Source organism: Benincasa hispida, chromosome 12 (assembly GCF_027475165.1).
Source record: "Benincasa hispida cultivar pf3 chromosome 12, pf3_genome.v1.1, whole genome shotgun sequence".
NCBI classification, from domain to species: Eukaryota; Viridiplantae; Streptophyta; class Magnoliopsida; order Cucurbitales; family Cucurbitaceae; genus Benincasa; species Benincasa hispida.
Window position 1 is genome coordinate 59,286,144 of NC_143489.1, and position 12,614 is coordinate 59,298,757.

The 12,614-nt window shown below is 31.6% G+C and overlaps 1 protein-coding gene across 8 annotated transcripts; it reads right to left on the reverse strand.

The window, feature by feature from the left end:
- Positions 1-2,227: 2,227 nt before the first annotated feature.
- Positions 2,228-7,358, reverse strand: LOC120092625 (TIFY domain/Divergent CCT motif family protein). 8 transcript variants are annotated; one of them, XR_016525020.1, is made up of 9 exons: positions 6,890-7,358; positions 6,547-6,671; positions 6,121-6,275; positions 5,152-5,242; positions 4,880-5,063; positions 4,063-4,128; positions 3,507-3,570; positions 3,164-3,346; positions 2,228-2,726 (listed from the first exon to the last, which is right to left on the reverse strand). XR_016525020.1 is itself a non-coding variant. In XM_090307743.1 (9 exons), the coding sequence occupies exons 1-9, from the start codon at positions 7,005-7,007 to the stop codon at positions 2,710-2,712; spliced, it is 1,008 nt and encodes a 335-aa protein (XP_090163869.1). In that variant the 5' UTR covers positions 7,008-7,358; the 3' UTR covers positions 2,228-2,709. The 8 variants fall into 8 exon arrangements, 7 of the variants coding, with proteins under 7 accessions (XP_090163869.1, XP_038906698.1, XP_038906697.1 ...); XM_090307743.1 differs by having other exon boundaries at positions 3,164-3,369; positions 4,880-5,045; XM_039050770.2 differs by having other exon boundaries at positions 3,164-3,375; positions 4,880-5,045.
- Positions 7,359-12,614: the final 5,256 nt, after the last annotated feature.

Consider the following 12,614-nt stretch of genomic DNA (forward strand, 5'->3'; position numbering starts at 1 on the left):
ATATTTATATTATGAAGCGCCTGCAGAGGTACCAAAGCAACATCAAGAAGAACCCGAGCAACCTCAAGTTCGAAGTCGACGACGACAACCAACTCGAAATCGACGACGTCCGCCTTATGGGATACATGGATTTTTGTAATTATTTTTATATAAATGAGATATTTAATTTACATTTTTTTATTTTTATGAGATATTATTTTTTTAATTTATTATTTTTATATATTATGAATAGTAATTATTTTGATATAAAAGCTTTTAAATGTCACTGACATAAATAATAATATTAGATAGTCTAAATCTAAAAAGTTAGGTAAAAAAAACTTCAATATTCAAATTTACATATTTTAGATAATAATTTGGGGACATAATAAATCAAATAAACACTCAAAACCTTCACATGCAAGTCTATAAATAAGACTGTATTATTGATATAAAGAACATAAATTTTAATCACAATAATGAGATCAATAGTTTAAAAGATTTTACAATAATGATCTTGGATTCCTTTTGTACATTTGGTACCAAGATTTTGATGGAGTTTTTTTTCTTTTTTTAAAAAAAAAAAATTATAAATAATAATAAAAAAAATTTAGAAATTTTTTTATAAAATGGAAAATTAAAAAAAAAAAAAAAAAGAAAAAAAAAAGAAGAGAGAAAGAAGAAGGTGAGATGTGTAATAATTAAAAAAAAAAAGGAAAAATTGTACGGATATCTCGCTCTCGCTCAAGATCTCGATCTCGCTCTCTCAAACTCTCGCGCTCTCTCAAAATCTCGCTCTCTCTCTTACTCTTCCATCTTTCGTTCTCTCCCAATACAAAATTATTTTTAACACATCAAATAATTATGAGTGTTATGAGGAAGGTCTCCGGAAGGTCTTTCGTTCTCTCCACATCAAATAATTATGAGGAAGGTCTCCGGAATGATAATTAAACAGACTCAAAATAATGTTATGGCAAGGTCGAGGGTTCAAAGTTTGACGTGCAAATGTAAAGGGAAAGGGGAAGGTCGAGGGTTCAAAATTCGACTCATCTAGGTCGAATTTTCAACCCTCGACTTATTTAAAAAAAAAAACAATATTTTTACAAATAGTTTGAAAACAACACTATTTTCCTAAATAGTTTCTAAAAGGACAATATCCTTTTAATTTTTTCGTGTAATTGCAACTACCACTAATCTTTAAGGGTGATTTTTGCAATTTTTCTTAATACTAATTTTTATGCAATAAAAAATACGGTATGTGAATCTGTTTCCAAAATTATAATGAAAATCCTAATACTTGATTTTTTTTAGAAAATTAATAATAAACTATAATATGGAACTAAATTCAAAATTTATAAAAGTCACCGACTAAAATTTGACTTGAATTGAATAACTAATTCTTAGGAGATGCTTGGGGCATTGAATTGATTATTATAGTGTGTAAATTATATTAACCTGTATTTGGAGTGCATCTTATTTTAGTTGGCACTCAAATATTAAAATTGATTATTATAGCGGGTAGATTATATTAAATTATATTTGGAGTGCATATTGCAGGAAATAGTAAACACTATAACTAACCAAGATTTCAAATAATATCATTGTAGTCAATTAGATTTCAAATAACATCATTGTAGTTAATTGTAGTTTGTAAATACCAGCATTATATTTGGGCCTCCAAAGGGCCAAGTTGGGGGGCCAAACAATCAAATCAATATTTTAACCTAAATTTAGATATTTTAATATTCAACTTTATAATTAGTTGTGTAACTAATTAATAACTATTTTATTTTAGAAAAATTTATATAAATAAAAAAATCCCAAAAATATTTAAACAACTTTTAAAACTTTTTCCAATAAAGTTTAAATATTTTTAAATATTTTTTTATATTTAAAAAAGCCCCTTTATTATATAATTTCAATAAACTATGTTTATATTCCTATTTACTCCTTTTTATAACATTAAAATGCAGCTCGGCTCAATTCTTTGCTTAATGGGTTACAAGATTTGTAACTATAAAACGTTGTCCTAACTCCTACCTCTCATTGACACCTCAATTTAAGTTCTTTCATCTCTTCCCATCTCAAAAGGTTCCCTATACCTTACTCAATATCTTCTCTTCCATCTGAGAGAAAAAGGCTTTACAATAGTTAAATCTAGAGTTCTAAGTTACAAAATTAGGTAGTTACGAGATGCTCAAATGTGACCGTAACGAACACGACGACGGAGAGTTAAGAGGGCTGTGAATGACTGAATAGAAGCATTGGTTATGTCATGTGAGGTTGGATGCTCAGCACTTGCAAATATGAATCTGGTATACACAGAAAGAGAGAGGGTCTTGGGACAGAAAAGATAGCATACATTTTTTTATACATGATGCATGAGAACTGGACGTCTCCAACATTGCATCATCATCATCTCAACCCAATAAGCCTTGACAGCAGAAACATGAACAAGTTCCTAATCATCCTAGCATCGGTTGCGACACCGTGTTCGAGTTACAAAATTGATCAGCTTGAGTGAGATACTCATACCATTTGGATATAGACACCTCTCCCACGCAAGATCTCCAAAATATGACTGCTTCATGAAGGCCTACATAACCGCTCCTTCACGCAGCCAAATCATGCAACGGATAACCATTTATCGACTTTGCTCCTCTTCTCCCTCAAGTTCTTGTCAATCACAAGGATGATTTATGAAGTAGCATGCCATCAACGACGTTGAACTCAGCACTCCTGGATATCTGCAGAACAGTCCCAAACTGAGATATCAAAACAGCTTTATACCACATATTTGACTAACTATTGATCTGTTAAACCATAAGACAATCTTTAACAGTATTTATAACCAGATCCTATAATACATCAGCTAAGTGAGACACCTAAAATTGATGTCAAGTTCCTCGGTCATATTGAGAAAACCTTTATGGAGCTAGAAACTAACACCCAAAGCATAATAGATAGATCACCCGAAACATATTGCTCCTATCAATGCATTACTTCAAAAATTAATCAAAGGTGGGGAGAGGTCAAAGCAAAGAAAACTGCGTAAATCCATAAAAAAATCAAATGACTACAGAAAATGCTGGTAAAATTGTAGACATCTTAGTTCGAAAAGTGATTTTTAATTGCCAGTTTTAATGAGTAATGAAATGCTAATATAAAAGCTCTATAGCTCTACCTTTGACATTAAGGTCGACAGGAAAACATCCAAGTTTTGGCTGATTGTCAGCTGTTCCAACGAAGGCTTTTGCTACTCCAGTTGGGGATAAAGAACTTGTCACAATCTGACCTAAATTCTTATTGGATACGTGCGTCCTCATTTGATGGTTCATATACCCCTCCAGGCTAGAAGAAGACAATCCTGTATTTTTCTTGTTCTTTAACCTTCCCCTTACAGAAATATAACCACAAAGATGGGAGGGAAATGAACGAAATGAGATTGGAGACCACAAAGCTTATGTACCATGCAAGATGTCATCATTATAGACTTATAACTGAAAAACAAACTTAGTCAAAGGTACCTGTCTTTTCGCTTTTCAAGATATCTCTGTAATGAAACTTTCCGACTCGCCTGACCCTCAACATCTAATATGAAAATCCACAATTTTTGTGAAAAACTATTGATTAGATCACCTGTTTCTATGGGTAGCTGTGAGTTTTTTATTTACATGGACAAGGGGGGAAAGAAACGTCATGGAGACTCGTCAAGTAAATGGGAACTCGCAGAGGGGAGATAACAATTTAGCAGGGCACATGGTAGCAGCAAATAACGGGAACTTTTACAGCAGGGAGTCATAAGCTGTAACTTACGATTGACAAGACTTTTAAAACTATTACATTATAAATTCATAATGATGAAACTCTCAAGACCAGATATCAGGGTTTGAATTTGCTTTATCAAGGAAAATGGATAGTTGAATTGTGAACATAAAGGTCGTAGTTGAACATTTATCAAATTATCACAACAAATTTTTGGACAACGTATAGAATTCTTTAAAATTCTAACAAACATGAGAAATGCAGAGATTTTATTTTCACAATACAATTAACAAAACTGCAAGCAAACAGAATGCTTACCAGAATCTCGCGTACTGGTTCCCTTTGCATGCTGCTGCTGCTGCTGAGGGTGCTCAACCATCTTCTCTGTCAACTCAGAATACAATCTGTCACTTAAATAGCTACAACCAATTTGGCTTGCGGAGTGTGTGCTACTCTGGGAACTTTGGGAAGAGAAGAATAACAGTGTTTAGAGGGTTGGAAAGGGACCCTGGTGATGTTTGGTCCCATGTTAGATTTTATGTTTCCCTCTAGGTTTCGAACTCGAAGACTTTTTGTAACTATTCTATAGGTTCTATTTTGTATAGTTAGAGGCTTAGATCCCATTCCTTTAATTGGGTTCTTTTCCTGTGGGCTTTAGTTTTTAGTATCCCCCGTATTCTTTCTTTTTTTTTTCTTTTTTTAAAAACCAAAACAAAAGTTTCCACCTTTACCCTATTACTTAGTTCAATAATTGTGAGGTTGGACGATCGAATGATCAACCTTTGAAATAGTGATCGGTATCTTTTCCCACTAACGTACATTTGGATTGGCAATAGTTAACACCATTACTAAACTTCATTTTTCTAGGAGATATGAGTACAAAATCAAGAGACTTCTAAACTCTAAGATGCAGTTTACAGTGGAAAAAATGGGTAGCTTAATGGAGAAAGTGAAAACAGCCAAAATCAAGAACCACTATTACCAACAAAATGTAGATTTCAGAACCCGTAGATGGAAAATTATCCACCAGAAGTATGGTCCAATAAAAGGTGCCAAGTAGAGTTGAGGCTACGGATAAGTTTTCAGAGCACAAAAAGTCATTTTGCAACAAAATTGCTATAACCCACATACTAACCTGTGTGCACATTTCGATGGAAGGTAGCACTAGGAGGGAAAAAGTCATCTCTGTCACTGGAAGCCTGCAAAAGACATGGTGGAGACTGACATGGAGCAGTTCCACTTAAGGGATGATTCTGAGGGAAATGAATTGGACTAGCTGCAAGATGCATGATTGCCCATGCCTGCAAATCCTTAGATGACTACAACACGTTAAAAGGGAGAGAAAAAAAAAGACCACGTTCATGATAAATATTCTTCAGGAATCCAAAAAAGAGATAACGTTTAGACCTTATCTGGTGGAACTCCATCATACACATTCACCTTGCCACAATAGAATATCGTCATTTGGCCATCCACTCCATTTGTATCGTATTGATCTCTGCCAACCATTAAAACATTTGTTCCCATCTCTTTTAAGTTGGTATAAATTTGATTAAAGAAAGAAAAAAGGAAAATCATTTAAAAAGATTAAAAATCCTTTAAAAGGTGCCTGTATAGCCTTTAACAAAGCATAATTCCATGATTTTTTTTCATAGATGTCAAAATCTGAGTCATCGAGATTTGAGTGACTGATCAAGTATCAGCCAGTTTTTAAAATATAAACAAAAGAAAAATCCCCGGAAAATTATTGTCATTTCCATGATATATATAAAGTCACAGACAAGAATCAACAAATACGCCATCAAGTACTGCTATAGCATAAATACATCAAGTGATGCCAATGGGGTTAACCATGTAGGACTGTGACTTTAAGAAAGGAAGCAAGAAGTGCCCACAACCTTATGCACATGTTTGCATTTTAAAATATCAGACCAAACCTATAGCTTCACAAGATAACAACAAACTTCACATGATAGTTCAAGATACTTCTTTCCAGCAAGACTCTTAATTTGACCAGCAGATAACAGATCATTTCTTCATAGCTTCACTCCTTTATCTTATGCTCACATTTTAAACCCTAAAATTTCTTTCATGCCTAGTAATAAGGGGATCAATGCCAAAACAAGGATCCATAGTTCATTCACGACTTTTCAAAAGCACACATTCTCAATAACTCATCTATTTGAGAGTTTAAGTCATCCGTGGTCGGCCTAGAAAAAGAACAGCAAAGCTGCACACACTTGCAAGGTTAGAAGATGAAACACAGCGTAATATACATCAATTTCCAAACACAGGAATTGCTAGGCATATATGATCCACAAATGAACATCAAAAACGGAAGAAGTAGCAGAAAGTCAAAGATATTGAAGGATAAACCTGGGACTGGTGACATTGTTGTCTGGTTCAACCGGTGGATCCTCAGGAGTAGATTTTGCAGTCTCCACATTGCTATAAGCAGATTCATCAACTGACATGGTAACCTGAGCATCATCACTCGGTTCTTTAGGTGAATCGCCTTGATTTGAATTCACCTACACATACATCATTCAATAACATCATCACTAATGAATTTGACAAACATTCACAACTATGCCCAAAAAGAAGGGGGTGGGGGGCAAAAAAAAAAAGTTGATCAAAGAAAACCCTCCATTTACTAAGTGAAAAAAAACAGGACTTTGAGTAAACATTTTCAAAGGAGTTTTTTTTTTTATTATTATTATTATTATTATTTCTTTCTCAACAACCTAACAGAGGGTTGAGTGAGAAAAGTCCCATAAGCAAAATTATTAAACCAAAACTCACCCGAGGCGAAACGACGACCTTTCTGAGAGCACCGGCGCCGGAATCATCACAAGGTTCAAGTAATGCTTTGAGAGAAATAACCTGCTGGATCGCCTGAGATTTGTTCCATGAGGGCCGCCGCATTCCTGACCCGACACGTGTGAGCACACAAGCAAAAAATTAAAAATAAAACAAAAAATAAAATCGTAATCATTCTTCCATACCCGCTAAAGAGGAAAGGGAGGGAGAAAAAAAGAAGACGAAAGAGAATGGAAGCTTCCGTGATTTGGGGGCGCCGGAAAAAATGGAGGGAAGAAAGGGACAAAAATGGAAATTACAGAAACGAAGAAGAGGGGAAAAAAACCTTTTTCTTTTAGGTATTTGCGACAATCCTCTCGAGTGAGCTGTGAAATGTCATCCTCCGTCAACTGGTTGAGGGGTTTGTCGAGTATAGACCGGAAGGTCGCCGTGCCGGCACTCATTGCCGCAGATTCCCAAAAAAGGGACGAACCGGCCGGCGCTCCACCCTAAAACCTGCAATCAAGGCCGGAAAGAGACGGAATACAGGGCGGCGACGGTCATCGGAGAGCGGCCGGCGGGATTTCGTAGGCGGAAGAAGGGAAATTGAAGAGGGGGTGGTTGTGAACTTGATTAAAGGGGCGTCTCTCCAATACGGAAGGGAGAAATGGTTTTTTCTTTTCTTTTTTTTTTTCGTTTTTTCTTTTATTATTATTATTATTATTATTATTATTAATTTTAAGTAACTGCGCTTCTCCCTAGACTGCCACGTAAGTGACTTCCGTGTATTATTGACCTCATTTAATATATTGTTATTGTCAGTATCACCCCTCCCTTAATCTTATTAATTTCACTAATTTGTCACTATAGAGTCTCCAAAGTCCGAACTCACTATTGTCCCAGAAAAAGAAGAAAAAAGAAAAAAGAAAAAAAGAAAAAAACGAACGAACTTACTAATTATCTTTTTTTTTTTTTTTTCTTTTGCTTTTTCTTTAAGTTCACCACCATCACCATCATCATCATTTTAAACAGGTTTGCCATTATCTTATTTTAATTTATTTGTAGATTCAAATAACGATGGTCGCGAGAGAATTTGATTTTTTATAAGTTCCATTGTTTTCAATTTTTCTATATTTTATCTGAATATTTATAGCAAAAGTTATAATAGCCTATGAATTTTTAAGTATTATACTTTTAAACATTATAGGTTTTTAAACAATATTTTTAGCAAAACTTGTTTTTAATACATTTTTAAGTCCTTGACTTAATTTTTATTTTTATTAAATATTTTAAATTTTTTGGTTTCCTTTAGAATCATTTGTGGTTTGTTTTTTAAAATTAAGTTCATTTCCTCTTAATTTTTACTATGATTTGTATTTTTTTTCAAGTGCAATAAGTTGAACTCTTAACCAGATTAATAATAAAAATAAAATTTTAAAATAGACCTTTTTAAATATAAAATAACACTTTAAAATTTTTTTGCTATAAAGTGAATAATTTTTGGATTTTTCTATTTATAAGAATTTTTCTTTTTAAAAATTACTTTTTTTGTTTTCAAAATTTATTGAAAACATCAACAACAAATAGAAAATAGGAAATAATATTTAGGTGGAACGAATATTTATAGATTAATTTTTTAAATTTTAAAATTAAAAATTAAATGATTTCCACACGAAAATTTAGATTTTATTTCATCTTTAAGATTTTAAAATTGACATGTTTGCTCTTCAAAGTCTTAATTTAACTTTTAAATGGTCTACAAAGTTTCAAATTGGGCTAATAGATGGTCTCAAACATTGGCCACTCATTGTTGTTGATGTTGTAGGCTCTACCAAATTGGGAGGGAGGTATGAAAAAAAATTCTAGCTCATTTAAGAGATGTATATTAGAAAAGTCTTTATTGGACAAGACAATTCAATCGTGAATCAATTAGAAGTTAATTTTAATTTAAAAGATTAAATTTCAACCTTCGAGGATCCAACATTTCATTTGTGAAATCTCGATGACCAAATAAAATTTAAATTCAAATCTCAGTAATGAAAATATGTATTTTTGAAAATCAAGAGACCAAATAAAAGCTAGTTCAAATCTTCGCGGCCAAAACTGCTTTTTATTTAATTTTATATTAGAACCTAGGTTTTATCATCAATTTCATTGGTTTATTTTGACATCACCAACTATTTGAAACTTGCTAAAAATTAACTAGTGATGCACTCCTTAAACATAATACCACCAACATGCAATATGTCATGATCATGTTTATCCAGGACATGTTGCCTGCGAACGTAATATGCCCATAAGAATACTCATTCTTCATGTTTTCACTATACGTATTTCATTTTGCATACTTGTTCAGATTCCTTGCATTTCTATAAATGAGTGACGTATTGTCATTGTATATGTTTACTCTTAACAAAAAGAGTTTACCTCAAAATATATGAAACTATTTGTTACAGTACAGTATATCCACAAAAATGATTTTGTGTAGTTATGAAGAAGTGTGATTGTGACTCATTGTGATCATTTAGTTAAACATCAAATGACTTACTAGAAGTTTTTTAAAGTGCAAGTATTAAATAATTGTAAATTTTAAAATACAAGGACTAAATAAGCACAATTTTAAATGTCCAAATATTAATTTATAATTTAACTTAAATGAGTATAACTCAACGGTTAATTAAGATCCTACTTTCTTCTCTTAAAGTCTAATATTGAAATTTTCACCTTACTTTTGTTTGAACTATGAAAACAGTTAAAATATTATTGTGGTTCCTATAAGTTAGAGTTCGATCTATTTTGGTCAGTGTACTTTCAAATATTCAATTTTAGTCCATGCACTTTCAATAAATTTTGAATTTAGTCGGTCAAAGTTATTCTTTTTTATTATAATTGGTTAAATTTCAATAGTAATTTTCATGAAATATTATATGTAAATATATTTTTAAAATTTATACCGAAAATGTTAATAAACAATAAAAGTTTTGAAAAAAATTAATAATACTAATGGATGAGATTAAATTTAAGATTTATTAAAAATATATGGATTAAAATAAAAAAAAATTGTAAATTGCGAAAACTAAAATTGAACCCATTTTAAAGGGTAAGAATTAAAAGTGATTATTTAAAAAATTGTTAATAAACAATAAAAGTTTCGAAAAAAATTAATAATTACTAATGGATGAGATTAAATTTAAGATTTATTAAAAATATATGGATTAAAATAAAATAAAAAATTGTAAATTGCGAAAATTAAAATTGAACCCATTTTAAAGGGTAAGAATTAAAAGTGATTATTTAAGTAAAAAAAATGATTTTTAGGATAGAAAAGGGATATTTCCAAATTCCATGATATAATATAAGAAATAATGGTGTATTGATAATCTAGAATTTAAAGGGGTCAAAAAAGAAAGTGAAAATTGTTTGAGGGGCATTAAAGTGGACAGGAGTGTGGGGCACTCCCTTGACTCTCCTTTTTCTGACATCTGAGAGCTGAGACTGCATTAATGAAATTTAAAATAAAATAAAAACGGAGAAATACTTTTACGGTCCCTAACTTCTCACTAAGGTTATTATTTTAATCTATTTTTATATTTTTATTTATGGATTTTGAGTATAGTTTTTTTTTTTTTTTTTTAATTTTTATTTGGTGTCTAGATTTCAATTTTTCATTGTTACTCTTAAAATTTCACTAATATTCACATTTTATCATGGGTGTTACTTGTTAGCTTTTAGTTAATTAAGTTTGTTGATGGCAAAATCTAGACAAAGAAATTCAACGATTTTTATGTGCCTTCTACCGTGGGTTTACAATTTTCGGGGAAGAAAGATGACTTGTAAGGCCAGAAAAGAAAACACGGGTGTGCTGCCTGCCACAGAACATCTGATACTTAAGTCAGTATTAGGAAATGGTCAGAGTTAGCTAGAGATGGGGAGTAGAACTTACTTCTGGGTGTGCCTATAGCACTCTGTTTATAATGTGGTGAATTTTGATCCCAAACCTAAAAAGGATTAGGAAAAGTAGAGGGGATTAGGAAAAGTCGATTTGGGTCAGTTACAGGGGCAAAGATTACGACCCACAGGAAATGAGCCCTCAAGGGCTGAAGGATGCTCTATTGGGATGTATGCCTGAAAGCCATGTAGTTAACATGTTATTTGAAATAATAGTTGATTATTTTATATGTGCAATTATCCATCAAAGAAAGATCCAAGGTTATTTTATGGATCTTGAACAGTATGTGGTAGACATATACGTAGATCATGTTCAAGTAATAATCTAAATGGTCTGTAGTATATGGATAAGGTTGGGTGTCTTATCCTGTTGACACTACGGATACGACCTACTTTGTAATTGTTAGAAAAGTTGTAAAGTGTTACAAATGATTTGATCCTAATCGTTCATGTGGAGACATTTGAGTGGAGGTATCCTATACAAAAAGTTTGTATAAGACTGACCATGAAATGATCAACCTCTCTTTATGACGCCATTGACTAAAGAGAATAACCTTTTATCAGATGACCATAGGTGACTCGACCTTAATCCTAAGTGAGTTATGAACTATTGTTTATGAGGGCGGTGCTTTGATATGTATGGTGTGAGTGGCCAGATTCAGCTACTTAATATGCCTACAATTTTAGAGATTGTCTGAGTAGGAAGTCAGAAACATAACTATGCAAGATGAAATTCATTGATTTTCATCTTTAGGGTAAGTAGATGAATTACTCCTTTAAATGCTAACTTTAGGTCTTGAACAATGGGATCTCTCCCTCTCACTAGCCTAAGAGGGTTTTTTTTTTTTTTTTTTTATTTTATTTTTTATGATATGACCACAAACATGTTGTCCATTAGAGGATCGGTGGAACTTAAGGAGTTAGATATAATTACAGGGGTAAAACGATAATTTGACCCACTTGTAATTACGAATGATTCGTGAAAGGTCGACTTACTGTTGATTGGTTATATCTTGAACATAAAAATATATCTACGGTCCGAAGAGTGCAATGATAAATCTTTAGTTGAGGGACCTGTAGTTAATGAATGTTAGTTAATTTAATTAATTAATCTCGCATCATTGGAGCTTCTAATTTGTAAGTCCATTAGGTCTCTTTGCTAGCTCACTGAGGGTAAAACGAGAATCATTTAATTTTGGATTAATTTGGATTGTTCAAATTAAATAAGAAAATTAACTATATGAGATATGATAAATATAATGTATATTAGATACATTATGATATAAAATTAATCAATTATACTTTGTTTTATGAGATAGATAAATATTTGAATCTTTTATATGAATGAGATTCATATAAAATTATATGTTAAATTTAATATGAATGAGATTATTGTTAAAATTATAGGTTATATGAGAAAAATAAATATTTAAATAAAATTCTAATATTGAAGAGATTCATATAAAACTACAGGTTAAAACTAATGTGAATGAGATTCATATTAAAACTATAGATTATATGAAATAAGTAAATATTTTGAATAGGATTCAAATATTATTTATATGAATGAGATTCATATTAAAACTATAGGTTATGTGAAAGGACATTATTTTGAATATGATTCAAATAAAATTAATCACATGACATTTAATTTAGAGTTGTTTTCAAATATAGGAAAATGAACTAAAATATTTAAAAATAATAGCAAAATATCACTGTCTATATGTGATAGACCGCGATAGACAGCGATAAACTACTATTTATGTCTATCATGACACAGATAGTAGTCTATCGTTGTCTATCACAGATAGACTTGTGATATTTTATTATTAGTTGTAAATATTTTTAGCAGTTTTGTCATTTAAAATATATATTTTTAATTTATTTATTAATTATTGGTTAATTAATTAATATTTATTTAATTACATATATATATGAGAGAGTTATTCTCCATAACGGTGAAGGGGAGTTGTAAATCCTCCTCCGACCAATTCTTTCACACTCTCGCATTAAGAAAATTCTATCTTCTTCCACAAGTTCTCTCTCACAAATTTCTCCCTTCTAAATAAGAATGTCACCATCCTTTTACTTGTCCGAAAAATAGCAAGGGAACCAAGTGGTAG